This window comes from Meleagris gallopavo, chromosome 5 (genome assembly GCF_905368555.1).
Source record: "Meleagris gallopavo chromosome 5, MGAL_WU_HG_1.1, whole genome shotgun sequence".
NCBI lineage: Eukaryota > Metazoa > Chordata > Aves > Galliformes > Phasianidae > Meleagris > Meleagris gallopavo.
In genome coordinates, this window is record NC_139408.1 from 40476194 (window position 1) to 40489033 (window position 12840).

Here is a 12840-nt window from a genome sequence, read left to right on the forward strand (position 1 = left end):
CGTCAGGCCATCTAATTTCCTGTGCAACAGGAAGGTGTCAAAATTACAGTACTAATGCTTTTGGAAATGCATCTTGTGATAGTAACTATAAGAAGGCTGACAGAACAAGACCTAGCTAGAATGGTACTAGGGCAGATAAACAAATTGGTAGAATAGCTGCATTTAGAGAGTTATAGTCATTCAGCATTACTCTGTATATTAAGAACGTAATTAATTGAAGAGGGTTTCATGGGATCTATCTTGCATCTGGCACTCTTCCATGTTTCCGTTACTGATTCAAATCAGGGTATGGAAAACATGCCAGTATCAATAAGTTCAGATGAGTTATAGTTCAGCATATTTCAGAGAAGCTTTTTGTATGTAAAGATTCCATGGGAGATCATGAGCACAGAAAATTTTGAAAGACTTTTGTGTTCAAGAAGAAAACGTGGCAGAGGAAGATATATCTTAAACGTATATAGATGTGTTTTGAGGGATGAAACTACAATCCATTTTTCATTGTTGTTTGACAAAGCAATATTTATAATAAAATCAGATTAAAGTTTAAGAAAACTTTCTTATGGTTGGCACAAGTAAACACTATATTTGCTTTCATAGGAAAGTTGCCTCCTTTAAGGCTGTGTAATCAGAAAATATATAGGTCTATTTAATCTTTACTCAGAGAAAGAAATTGAACTAAATGATCTCTTAACACTGCTCTATTTTCTATACTTTTTTTCTCATTTATTTTGTAGACCATGAAATGGAAAGATTAATAAAAATAAAAGAGAAAATATCATTACTGTTGTTGTATATAGGGAGCAACTAATACCATAAAATTGAAGTGCTTCCCCTAAGAATACCTGATAAATAGAACTAGGAGCAAAGTCTAGGATCCTGAGACTTACTTTATTCCAATAAAGTGGTCCTATATTATTGCTGAAATGGCTCCACTGGAAGTCTTTGATCTAATAGTAGTATTTATCTTTGCTTTAAATGCAGTCCCTTCTGTAGGTACATTTTCCAGGGCTGTCTACCTCATATTTTCCCTTTCTGATTCACAGTTGTTGTGTCTTTAGGATTTCTTTTTCAACAAAAACAAACTTTTAATGAAACATTTTCTGGCATCACATTTCATAAACAGTGAATTAAGTTTTTGGCACTACACACCACATATTACTCATGTGGTAGTTATCTTGTGGTTCACCTTTTTAGAAGCAATAGAAGGTTCTGCAGTGAAGTTAGATGACCCAAGAGCATTTTATGATCTTCAGTTTTTACGTTAGAATCGAAGTAAAGACTGGACTAGAAAAATCTCTCTCAGGATATGAATTAATAACACAAAGATGCTCTCCTTCCAAGGGTAATGTAGCATAAGCTTTTGGATATAAACTATGTTTCCATAAATTGTGCATTTTGAAGTGTGTGACTATTTTAAAGGACTGGTGGATGGAGCTATGGTGTTGTCAGTGCCTTCTACAGCACATGAAGGCTCTTCTAGAAACTATAAGGCATTATATCCACACCTGCCATATAGGCCTTCTAAGCATGCGTAATCATATTCATACACTTGAGAGACCCATTATGTTGTCTTGGTACATCATGCTGTGTCATGCAATCTGCATGCTTCTATGTCACAGCTCCTTCCTCTCTACCAAAAGTCAGGCCAGAGCACACCAGCAAGGCTTGATACCACCACATTATCACATCTAGCTCAAACCCACAGCCTGCATGTACCATTCTGTAGCCTGCCTAGGAGTCAGTGGAGCTCAGTGGCATCTACACCTACTGCACATATGATACAGGTTCTTCAGGAGGGCATGGTGGGGAGAGGTTTTTGCTTTGGTTATTTTGGTTTAATGGAGGACTCCTCATATTTCTCACAGGGAAATACCACACAGAAAATACAACTAGACAAGATACATTTTTTGTTTTTTCCTAGGAAAGAATCAGAGCAACTTCTCAAGACAAGACACTGGAACTCTTTACTCACAAAAGCTATAGGCAAAGCCCAAATATTCACTAGTCCATCTATACTACTCAAAAGCAAGCACTTTTACAAATCTGTTTGGATGTAAGGCACGCACATTATTTAATCAGAGGATACCTAGACATCTGGAAAACTAGGCAGTTGCATATAAGCTAGAAGAAAAAGCTATTTATAGATTTCACTGTTTTTCTGAATTGTTTCTATAACAAATCATAGTCTGATTTGTTAACCCTTTTTGTTGATGGGTTTAATTTACTTTCCAAACAACAAGATAATTCGGGGATAAATGTTATGTTATGCTGTACATTTGTTTAATGTTCTCCACTTACATAGTTATTTTGAAAGTATTATTGCCGGATAAAGATTATCATAGATTGTTTTAAAGAAGTTTGAAGTAACTAACAGTTTTGAAAATAAGTCATTTCACAGAGCTTAGCCTTCACAGGATCAATTTTTCATGGAGTTTTTCATAGAGTGCAGTTTTATGTAAATAATCTTTTTTACCCCAATGTACGCTTATACATACCATTTAATTTTAAAAAGATTTGTTTTTCTACAAAACTTCTTATAAGAAAATTTAGTGTTTATGGAAGGAAAGCACTAATCACTTTGGCTTGAGTCAAATGTCATATGAATAGGCATCCTGTGTTCATCACCATTCTGTCTGCCAAGCCTGCTGGTGTGCCTCAGTTTTGAACTTCAGCACTCTGTTTTTTTCTGGTCCACATTCAGTTCTTCCTATGTGCCTGTGTCAATGGTTTACGGGCTGGTTTGGCTTAGTTCCATGACTGGCGGGGCAGAGGGATTTCGCAAAATCCACACCTCTAGAAAACAGGGGACCCCAAAATAATTAAAAACAACGGCAATGATCTGAAGAGAAACAAACTAATTTACTAAATATAGTATCAGAATGCAAGACAACACACTATAATACAACATAATTAGAATTGAAGCTAATAAATCAAATATAATTGAGAGAGTGTCCAAAAGGTGGAAAGGCCTCACCATGACACTGAGGTGAGATGCGCAGTCTGGTTGAGCAGCAGGGAGGAGAGCCTATGAAGAAGAGTGCATCAGATGACCTTGCCAAGGGTTATATCTCCTCTCTGACTGCAAAGCCCCCTGGGGAATGTAGTTCTTCTCTTCCAGACAGGTGCCTCGAACTGGAGCATTTACAGTTTAACTCCCAGTGCACTACATGATGTTATGATGTGGAATACTGATAACTAAAAATCATAAAACCATGACAGTCTCTATCCTGACTTTCTGCATGTATGCATCTCTTAGGTCCCTTGTTACCCTAAGAGAAACCTCTGAGCATATTTTGTATCTATACAAGCCTAAACTTCTTCTGCGCTGAGCAAATTTTGCAAACTAAGGGTACAGATCACCTGCAATTTTATGAGCTGGATCTCATTTCAAATGTAAGTCTTGGTAAAATTCACATTATACTAAGATTAAAATCAGGGCTAAGACTTTGTGTTGATATTTTCCCCAATTACATTAAGTTGATCTCACAACATATTCTTGCTTGTTGTTTTTGTCACTACTGTTTCTAAGTATGGTTGTGAGACAAATTTATCATGTTTAACAATTCAGGACTGCCTTTCACATACAGTGATAAAACTGTACTTTCTAGATGCAAATGCAAAAGAGTCTATGTTGCTGTGTAATCTTACTAGCAAGCTGTAACTTGATGGCATTAGACTAAGGAGCTTTTGTAATTAGGTCTTCATTTCCCAGAAAAAAACTCTTAGATAAGGAATATTCACTTTTTCTTTTCAACCCCTCTGTGTCTCTGCTCACAATCCTCTCTCCCTCATTTCTCCCCACTCCTCCATGCTCCAAGCACTCTCTCCTCTTGAACAACTGTGTGAGAAGCCCTTTGAGGGTGTGGGAATACAGCCAAAGATTGTGGATAAAGTGGCTTACCTTTGTACAAGCAACATCACTTCAAGAGCTGGAGAGACTACTCCACATCTCTGTGCAGAGTGGGTGCAGGGGCACTTCTGCACATGGACAGTCACGGAGCCAGGTCTTGGGATATGGGGCTGCAGAAAGGAGAGGTGGTTTTATGACAACGTCTGAGGGATAACTGGAGAGGAGGAGGGAAGGGCTGGCCCTAATAGGAAACTGAATGAAGGGAAGTGTTATATAGCTGCAGTGAATTTTAGGACACTGGAAAAAGCGTTGCGTAGAAAAATCTTAAAAGCTGATGTCTGCAGGTAGAGGATAGACTGGCTAGAGCCTGAACCAATTTTCTACTGTTAGCAGTGCCAAAACTTGACAGGTGGAAAGCCATGGAGAGCTGCTCTTAGTGGGACTGCGTCTTGACTGCGGGGGTGGGGGGGGAGGAAAGGAGGAAACATGGACAAGTGAGGGAGGCCATGGAATTCATAAGCAATTCCTTCCTTAAGGAAGGAAGCAGGGAGGACTCACAGGTTATTACAAGAAAAAAAAAAAAAGCAGTTGATTTAAAATGTTTTAGAATTGCTGAGCTAGATATCCTTACTATTCATACATATCAAACATAGTGGGATTATATTGACATTCTGGTCAGATTTAGAATATCTGGGTTCTGGTCTCGAGCAAAACTCAGGGATGTGTCAATACTTCAAGGCACATATGAAAGACATGTCTGGTAAACAAATTTTAGAAGTTGCTTACATTAATATTTTTGCTTTTTTAATATTACTAAATATATATAATGTAAGAAGTAGCTGACTGACCTTTCAAGAGTTTGCTTTGCAAATGTATGGCTCATTATGTTAATTCATCACAGTAACATTTGAGTAATTATTAGTTTCATTTTAAGACTCATTTTGATTTGGAACTAAATATTCCCGTATGTCCCTAAACACAAAAGTATTATTTATAGTTATTTATAAATATCGACAAAGGATTTTAAGTGTATCATTAAGTAATTTTCTCTTCACATTTGTTCCTGCTACTCTAAAGTTTTAAAGTAATTTCTTTAAAAAGCAAAACTCAGGCGCAATTCACACACAGTAAAATTTTTGTTTTGATTGTGAACCTAGAACATTTTTAATTATTAGTATGAGTGACAGAATATAATTTTAAAAATACATACATAAGCCAATTTTAAAAGGTTTTCCATACTTCAAAAAATAAAAATAAAGCAGAAGATGAATATTTTGTAAAGTAACTTTGAGTACTTTTGTAAGTGTTCCACTAATAATAATGTTATCTTCAGGGTAGGGAGCAGCAGGTCGCAGCAGCATTCTTTCCTATTAGCATCTTTAAGTAATTTTAGTTCGGATTGTGCAGTTAAATGGTTTTTCAAGGCACCTTTCTGCATAAATTTTCAGCAAGTTGCCTATAAAACATCTTAGATTTCTATGCCTTTAAATGTTTTGTTCCCAGAAGCAGTCAAAATTTCCACGTTGCAGCTTGTACAGAATTTAAGCAGAGCATGCTAAGATTAAGATGTATTTATATAGCATGCCAAATCTCTATTTCATAAGTCACCTAAAGTTTCTAAATCTGTGAGATTCAGTCTTTTCAATTCACTGATTCAGCACAGTTTACTGATAAACCTGCAAACCCATCTAATGAATCTACTGAATTATAGAACTTCTTGGGTTGAAATGGACTTCAAAGACCATCTAGTTGCAGCCCCCATGTCATGAACAGGGTTGCAAACTACTGAATTTGATGCAGCTCAATAGATTGAGTTCCTCAGGGATTATCCAAATCTGGCCTTAAATGACTCCAGGAATGGGACATCCACAACTTTTCTGGGCAAATTATGCCAGTGTCTCATCACCTTCTGAATAAACAGTTTCTCCACGACATCTTGTCTAAATCTCCCCTCTTTTAGCTTAAAACAATTTCCCTGGTCCTGTCACTATCTGCCCATGTAAAAAGTCCGTCTCCTTCCAATTTATAGGCTCCTTTTAAGTACTGGAAGGCCCAGAGCCTTGTCATTTCCAGGCTGAATGATCCGAGCTCCCTCAGCCTGTCTTCGTAAGAGGGGTGCTCCAGCCCTCTGATCATTTTCATGGCCCTCCTCTGAACCCGATCCAACAACTCTGCATCCTTCCTGTAATGGCAGCCCCAGGCCTGGATGCAGTACTCCAAATGGGGCTTTACAAGAACAGAACAGAGAGTGACAATCTCCTCCTTCTCCCTCTTCTAATGCAGCCCAGGGTACTTCTGACCTTCTGGGCTTCAATAGCACATTGCTGGCTCATATCCAGCTTTTTGTCCACCAGGATCTCCAAGTCCTTCTCCTCAGGGCTTCTCTCAAGAAGTTCTTCTCCCATTCTGTACACGTCAGAGGTTGCCTCAATCTAAGAGCAACGACATCTTAGACTCAATAATGTTATTGAACATTATTTGGTTCCCTTCTCAAGCTTGTTCAGGTCCCTTTGTATGGCAACCCTTCCATCATATCAGCTGCACCTCTCAGCTTACTTTTTTTTTTTTTTTTTAATACTTTATAAGTAATATTTAAGCCAAAACAGTCTTTTGATTACAATTTGAATACTGCTGTCTTATAAAAGTTTGGCACCTCTGAATATACTACTCATGACTGACATGTAAAATAAATCAAAATCCATCTTGTGTATCGTTGTGTTGTTAGCTGATGTAATTAGAACTATTAAAATACCTTTCCTCCTTTCAAGCTCACTTCATAGGTTCCTGGTGGAGCTACAGATATTCTTTAAATCTGAGATTTTAGGGAGGATTCTATCCAGTGCTGAGATGTGTGACGTCAGTGTCATGGATGGATCTGACTTTAAAGTTGTCTCTTTTTCATTTCATCCCTGACAGTGTTCAAGAGGCGTGTGGATGAAGAGCTACGAGATATGGTTTAGTAGCTTGTGGTAGCAATGATAATGGGAGTACGATTGGATTAGATGATCTTCTGGATCCTTTCCAACCTTGTGATTCTATGAATATAGAATATGAATATAGTATATGAAGTGAGAGTCCATATATTTAGTCAGTCACATTTGCCTGGACTAGGAGTAGAGAAAACTGAATTTCTCTCCTAGCTTTTTCTTAAGATTAACAATCAATTTGTCAAATCACCTTTTTTTTTCTTTTACCTCTCTCATCCACTTTCTCATCAACTTTAAAAAGAGACTTCTAGGCAACTTGTTGCCTGCTCTTTATTTATGTAGCACTTGCCACAATAGGCCTTTTCCTTCCTCCCTTTTTCGACCACAAGAAACTCCTGAATACAAAGTATAGGATGAAATGGAAGTATAAATACATTATATTTTAAAGCACATTTCTTTCCTAATCTCAGCATCACCAATTCAAGAAACTGGAACAGCAAGGGCATAAACCTTTTCCCATTCTTCATTGTATGTAATGATTTACTTGAGTTCTTTAAGCTTTTCTCTGATTATGGGGACAACTGTCTCATCTGGCAATTCTGAATCTTTTATTCTCATTTTTCATTTCCCTTTGTCAATCAGCACTTACTCTCTCTTGGCCTAGTTAATAAAATCCGATTGAATCTCATTTAATTATTTTGTGCTCCCAATTTTAGTACCATCTGCAGATTTCAAATTCTTACTTTTAATACCCTCATCCAAATCATTTATGCAGAGTACTATGAATAGCAAAACCTGATGACTCTGTGGCATTACAATGTATTATCCATTTCCAGACTGAATATTGATCTCTCCCTGCAATATGTTTGGTCCACAACAAAGGAATATGTAGCCATGAAGCTCCTGACTTCAGCTTTTTAAATGTAGCAGTGATGGAAAAAAACATGCCAAAGTTTATGGAGAAAATTCCACTGTTGGGAGTAAGATTGCTACATAACTATTAAAGTAATTTGAGAGAAGCAAGAGACTGACATAGATTTCTTATAACAAAAACAATACTGTTAAAGAAGCTAACAGACGTGAAGAATACTCAGCACTATAATAGCAGTAGCATAACTATTAACTATATCAGTTCAACATGCAAGTAGAATGTAAATCCTTGTTTCCTCATAAAGTAGATGCAGTTAGAACAGAATGCTTGGAAGATGGAGCAGAAACTCTCTCTGTAGAGCAGAGTATAGACAAGCTGAAGTCTTCCACATGTTGCTATAACAATTGTCTGATGTTTCTTTTCCTACTTTTATTTCTCAGAATATTTGGCTAGCTTTATTTTGTGCTTGGGTTACTTGATGTGAGGACATGGCAAAGTAAATACTACCAGTTTCTACTGTGTCTATACTGAGTAGCACCACTTTTTGGACTGATGTAAGACTAGAATATCATGCACACATACTTGTCTTCCGTAAAATTTCTCTACGTAAGTAACAAGATTTCCTGAGAGTCTAAGAGCTGTCCTGAGATGGTCATTCATGGGATACATGGCTCTGATACGTAGAGAAGAAAAGCATCTGTGATCCAGACCAACTTAAGGAGAAAAAGAGAAGCTAGTTTAAATTATATTTTGAACAGTCATAGCATTCCAAAGGTGCCTTTACCTCCAGCTGCAGTTCTGGGTGCTGCAATATTACATAAATTATATATAAATTCACACATGGAAATCCCACTCCTACTTCCCTAGGGAAGTTACTGCCTTCATATTTATTTAATGTGTTTTAAAAATTTAAAATCTGTGTTGACTTGTATTAATCACGCACACACTCAAATTAAGTTACCAGGTAGAAGGTTTACTCAGCAATAGTAACAGTGGCACTGATGTAGCTTTATGCAGAATTTTTTACTGTTTTTAATTTTTCTCCTTTCAAATTAAATTTTCTTCTTTCTACTAAAATTTACAAATGAAGTACCATTCCTATATTCTCTCAGAGCCCTAACCGTAGGGAAATGTCTGAAGATCTATAAGCAAATGTCAAATTTTCTGAAAGTAGTTCCCTGAAATTTAATGTCAATGTTGCTGGTTTCTGTTATAATAAATACATGTTATGGTAACATTCCCTCATCCCTCTTTTTTTTTTTTTTTTTCCTTGCAGTGAAATTCGAAATCTTAGAAACTTGGATTACATAGATCCAGATGCCTTTAAGAACCTTCCACTGTTGAAATACCTGTAAGTATTTGCCACCTGCAAGTAGTTGGCCTCACAGACATGTCTCTAAATTCTTTACACAATAGTGGTTTCTTTGCGTTTCATTTTGGAACTGGTTACAACATTTTTCCCTACTGCTTTATTTTAAGGACAAAAAAAATCAGCTAGAATAGGGGCTGGGACTTTGACTACATTTGCAAGGAAATCTTCTAGAAACTCATTGCTAACTTTGCTATTCTTCTGATCCATTAAATGTCTGTAACACACAAGTGTTTACTGTGATCCACTACATGTAACTCTCTCTCCATCTTCTCTGTTTTAGTGGTATTTTCAACACTGGACTCAAAGTATTTCCTGACCTCACTAAAATTTCTTCATCTGATGTGAACTTTTTACTGTAAGTACCTACTCTCACAGACAAATAGAATACTGCCATCCTAGATCCCAAGAAAACCTATAGTGAAGACTTCTATTTTAGAGAATATTAGAAAATAAGTATGTCAAAATACTGTTCCTCAAACTGTAGTTCAGTTATTCTTAGTATCAAATTTGGAAAATGTCAGGTCATCCTGCACTGTGTATTTGAATTGGATGAGACATACACATAATTGCATTTCTCTTCAATTAGCTAAATCCCAAAATACAGAATGTTTACAGTCCAGCACATCCACTCTTCATCCTGAGAGCCTGCCTGCACTGCCGTAATTTAGACTGTTGCATCTTAGTACTACGGGACTCTTATTTTATTACCAGGCATCAGGTGGTGGTTGGTCGTTAATGAGTTGCTAATGACAGGGCGTAAAAGCACTGGATATCTTTGGAAGGTGGTAGTAGTAGCTCCCGCGTGGCAGTGATCCCATTCATAAACTCCCACCCTCAGCTTATGGGCTCCATTAGTCCTAAACGTCATAGCCTTGTTTCAGAACTATAGCAAGCGCACTTCTCCCCTTCCTAACATTACAGTGTTACTTCAGAGTCCATCACCTTTTCATTTTTACATGGCTGTAGCACACTGAGAGAATTGCTGGTGGATGTCCAGCACAAGCAGCTGCAGAAGTCTCCAAGATGGTGATTGGCATAGCGCCACCATCATCCATGCCTCTAACTAGCATAAGTACTCTGAATTCCTTTCTTTTCTCTGTCCAGGCACTTTCCCTCCACTTATTAAGTACTTGTGTCACTTTTGCATACTTCTCACTGTGGAGGAAAACAAGTCTTCTATTTGTTACTAAAACAGCCTGCCAATACCAAGCTAATGTAGAAAAGCCTTGCACCTAAAAATCCATAAGCAAAGAACCATATCTTTCCTGAAAACTACTATTTGGCTACATTATAAGTAGGTACTCTTAAGAGAGAGAACTGCTTATTTCTCTTCTGTCACTCACCTTATTTCCCAACAGCTGATTGAGATGCCATCTTTTAGAATCATGACACAACTCTGGATGAACATATACTTTGCCTAAATTTACTTGTGCAGTCACACTTTGTGCACAACTCTACTATCCCATTAAAGAAACCAAGCAGCAGGAATTACCTATTTTTAAGCAAGACTTCCTGGGTGAGCCCTCATTAACAACTGTCCTCAGCTGGAAAGAATTGCCCTCTTAGCAGCTTTGCTAATTTAGTTGAGTTTGCTTACATGATGCATTTCTATGTCACAGTAAATCCTCCTCCTTTTCCTACAACTTATTAAAAAAGGTTTACTTTAGCTGATTTAAAGGACCCCCTCTTTTCTTTTTTTCTTCTTTCCTTTTTCTCTTAGAACAAACTGCAGAACAGCATGGAGACAAAGAAAGGGAACACAAATGTCGTGAAGGTTTTGTGTCTCTCACCTTTATTATCCTTAAAGCTATTTCAGAAACAAACACTATTGCTGTGAAAACAACAGGTGTTTCTTTGCTTTCAAAAAAAGCAAAATCTACATCTGTCTCTGTACACTAACTTACAATTAAAGCCCAAATCCAAAATCAGGATTGCAATCAAGCTAAGGAAGAAGAGCAGCTAAGACAAAGACTTGTAGGCTGACAAAAAGTATCTCAGTCACTATTTAGTGATTGTAGTCTGCATTCAGCTGGAATAGGCTTGACTGTTGGATGGACGAAGTAAAAGTTAAGACCCTGATGTATTATTCTGGAAAGTAATTTACAAAGGCTTGATTAATGGTCTGACCTAGATGTTGATTCAATACTGATAAATGTTGTTCCTAATCAAGCTGGAAAGAGTGAAACACAGGGCTACCAAGATGATTAGAGGACTGAAACACCTCTCTTATAAGGAGAAAGGAACTGTTCAGTGGAACTGGGAAAGAGGAGGCTGGGGAAGGAGGGGGGAAATGTTATCAATGTGTATAAGTACCTGAACTGGGGATGCAAAGAAGATGAAGCTAGCTTCTTTTCAGTGGTGTCTAGTGCTAGGATAAGAGGCCATATACACAAACTGGAACACAGTATTTTCTAACTGAAAATCAGAAAACATTTCATTTTGTGGGTGGCTGAGCACTAGCACTAGTAGTATAACTACTCGTTATATTTCTATTCACCTTTGTGATTGTCCTGGTTTCAGCAAAGCTAGTTAATTTTCTTCTTATTAACTGGTGTGGTACTTTGTTGTGGGTTTAGAATGAAAATGATATTGATAGCACACCAAAGTTTTAGTTTACTGCTGAGCAGTGTTTGCATGGAGCCAAGGAAATTTCACCTTCTCACACTGTTAGTGAGAGGCTGGGGGTGCACAAGAAGCTGGGACAGAACCTGGACAGCTGGCACAAACTGGACAAAGGAATGTCCCATACCATTATAGTGATATGCTGAACTATAAAACTGTGTGTGTGTGGGTGGGGGGGTTACATTCCTCTGGGACTGGCTGGGCACCAACTGGTGATCAGTTGTGTTGTGCATCGCTTAAAGTATTTTACTGTTTTCTTGGGTTTTGTGTGTTCATTTTTCCTTTTTTTTCTTTCCTTCTTCTTTTTTTCTTTTCTTTATAAATTACCCTTATTTCAAACAATGAGTTCTCTCACTTTTCTCATTTTGATTCTGTTCCCCATCCCATGGCAGGGAGAGAGCAAATCGTTATGTGGTGCTGTGTGTATTTCTTAAGGCTGGAGAGTTGGAATTAAGTGTTCAAGAAATAACAGATATTGAAACACTCATTTGGACAACAGTTGAGAAAATTCATTAAGTTAGATCAGATAGTAAAATTTCATTTCACTTTCTTTAGAAGCAGTTCTATAAGGGAAAATGCTTCTGTCTATTATAATGCATTCTCTGATATTTTACCTAAGCATAGCTAAACAGCAAGATCTCATCTCTAAAGTCATTTGAGCTAACTCAGTTGACATTGCAGCATGATTCAGTTTGCAAATTATCTGGGTTTTGAGAGGATGAATCTGTCTTTGCTGTTTGCCACAGAAATCATGCAGGCTGGCACATCTCACCAGGCCTATAAATTCCATTGACTTTGCAAGCCCACTTCTTGGATGCTGAAACATCCCTGATTCTTAATCATCCCAGCTTGCCTCTTGTGGCTGTAGGTTAAACAATTATTCTATACTTCTATTTATGATCACGGCAGAGAAAAATGAATAATAAAACTGTTCTGGAGAAGCTCTTTTAGGCAAATATTTGACTGTGATGTTTTTTCTCCTTTTTCAGTGAAATTGCAGACAATCCTTTCATGACTTCAGTGCCTGCAAATGCTTTCCATGGGCTCTGTAATGAATCTCTAACTTTGTAAGTTCTTCCAGCTTAAGCCAAAAAGGCAATCACCTTGCCTTAATCCCTCAAGCATATGGTACTACATTAAAAAAAACAACTCAGATCTACTCTCCAGTAGTTTATGGTGGAGAAACATCATTGGCTTT

At 37.4% G+C, this 12840-nt stretch overlaps 1 protein-coding gene across 1 annotated transcript in view; it reads left to right on the plus strand.

Moving 5' to 3' along the window:
* Nucleotides 1-12840, plus strand: part of TSHR (thyroid stimulating hormone receptor) — a 52031-nt gene that overhangs the window by 18120 nt on the left and 21071 nt on the right. Inside the window, exons 4-6 of the mRNA XM_003206650.5 lie at nt 8925-8999; nt 9301-9375; nt 12632-12709. Of these exons, the coding sequence (XP_003206698.1) occupies nt 8925-8999; nt 9301-9375; nt 12632-12709 (228 nt within the window). The remainder of the gene's footprint in view (nt 1-8924; nt 9000-9300; nt 9376-12631; nt 12710-12840) is intronic.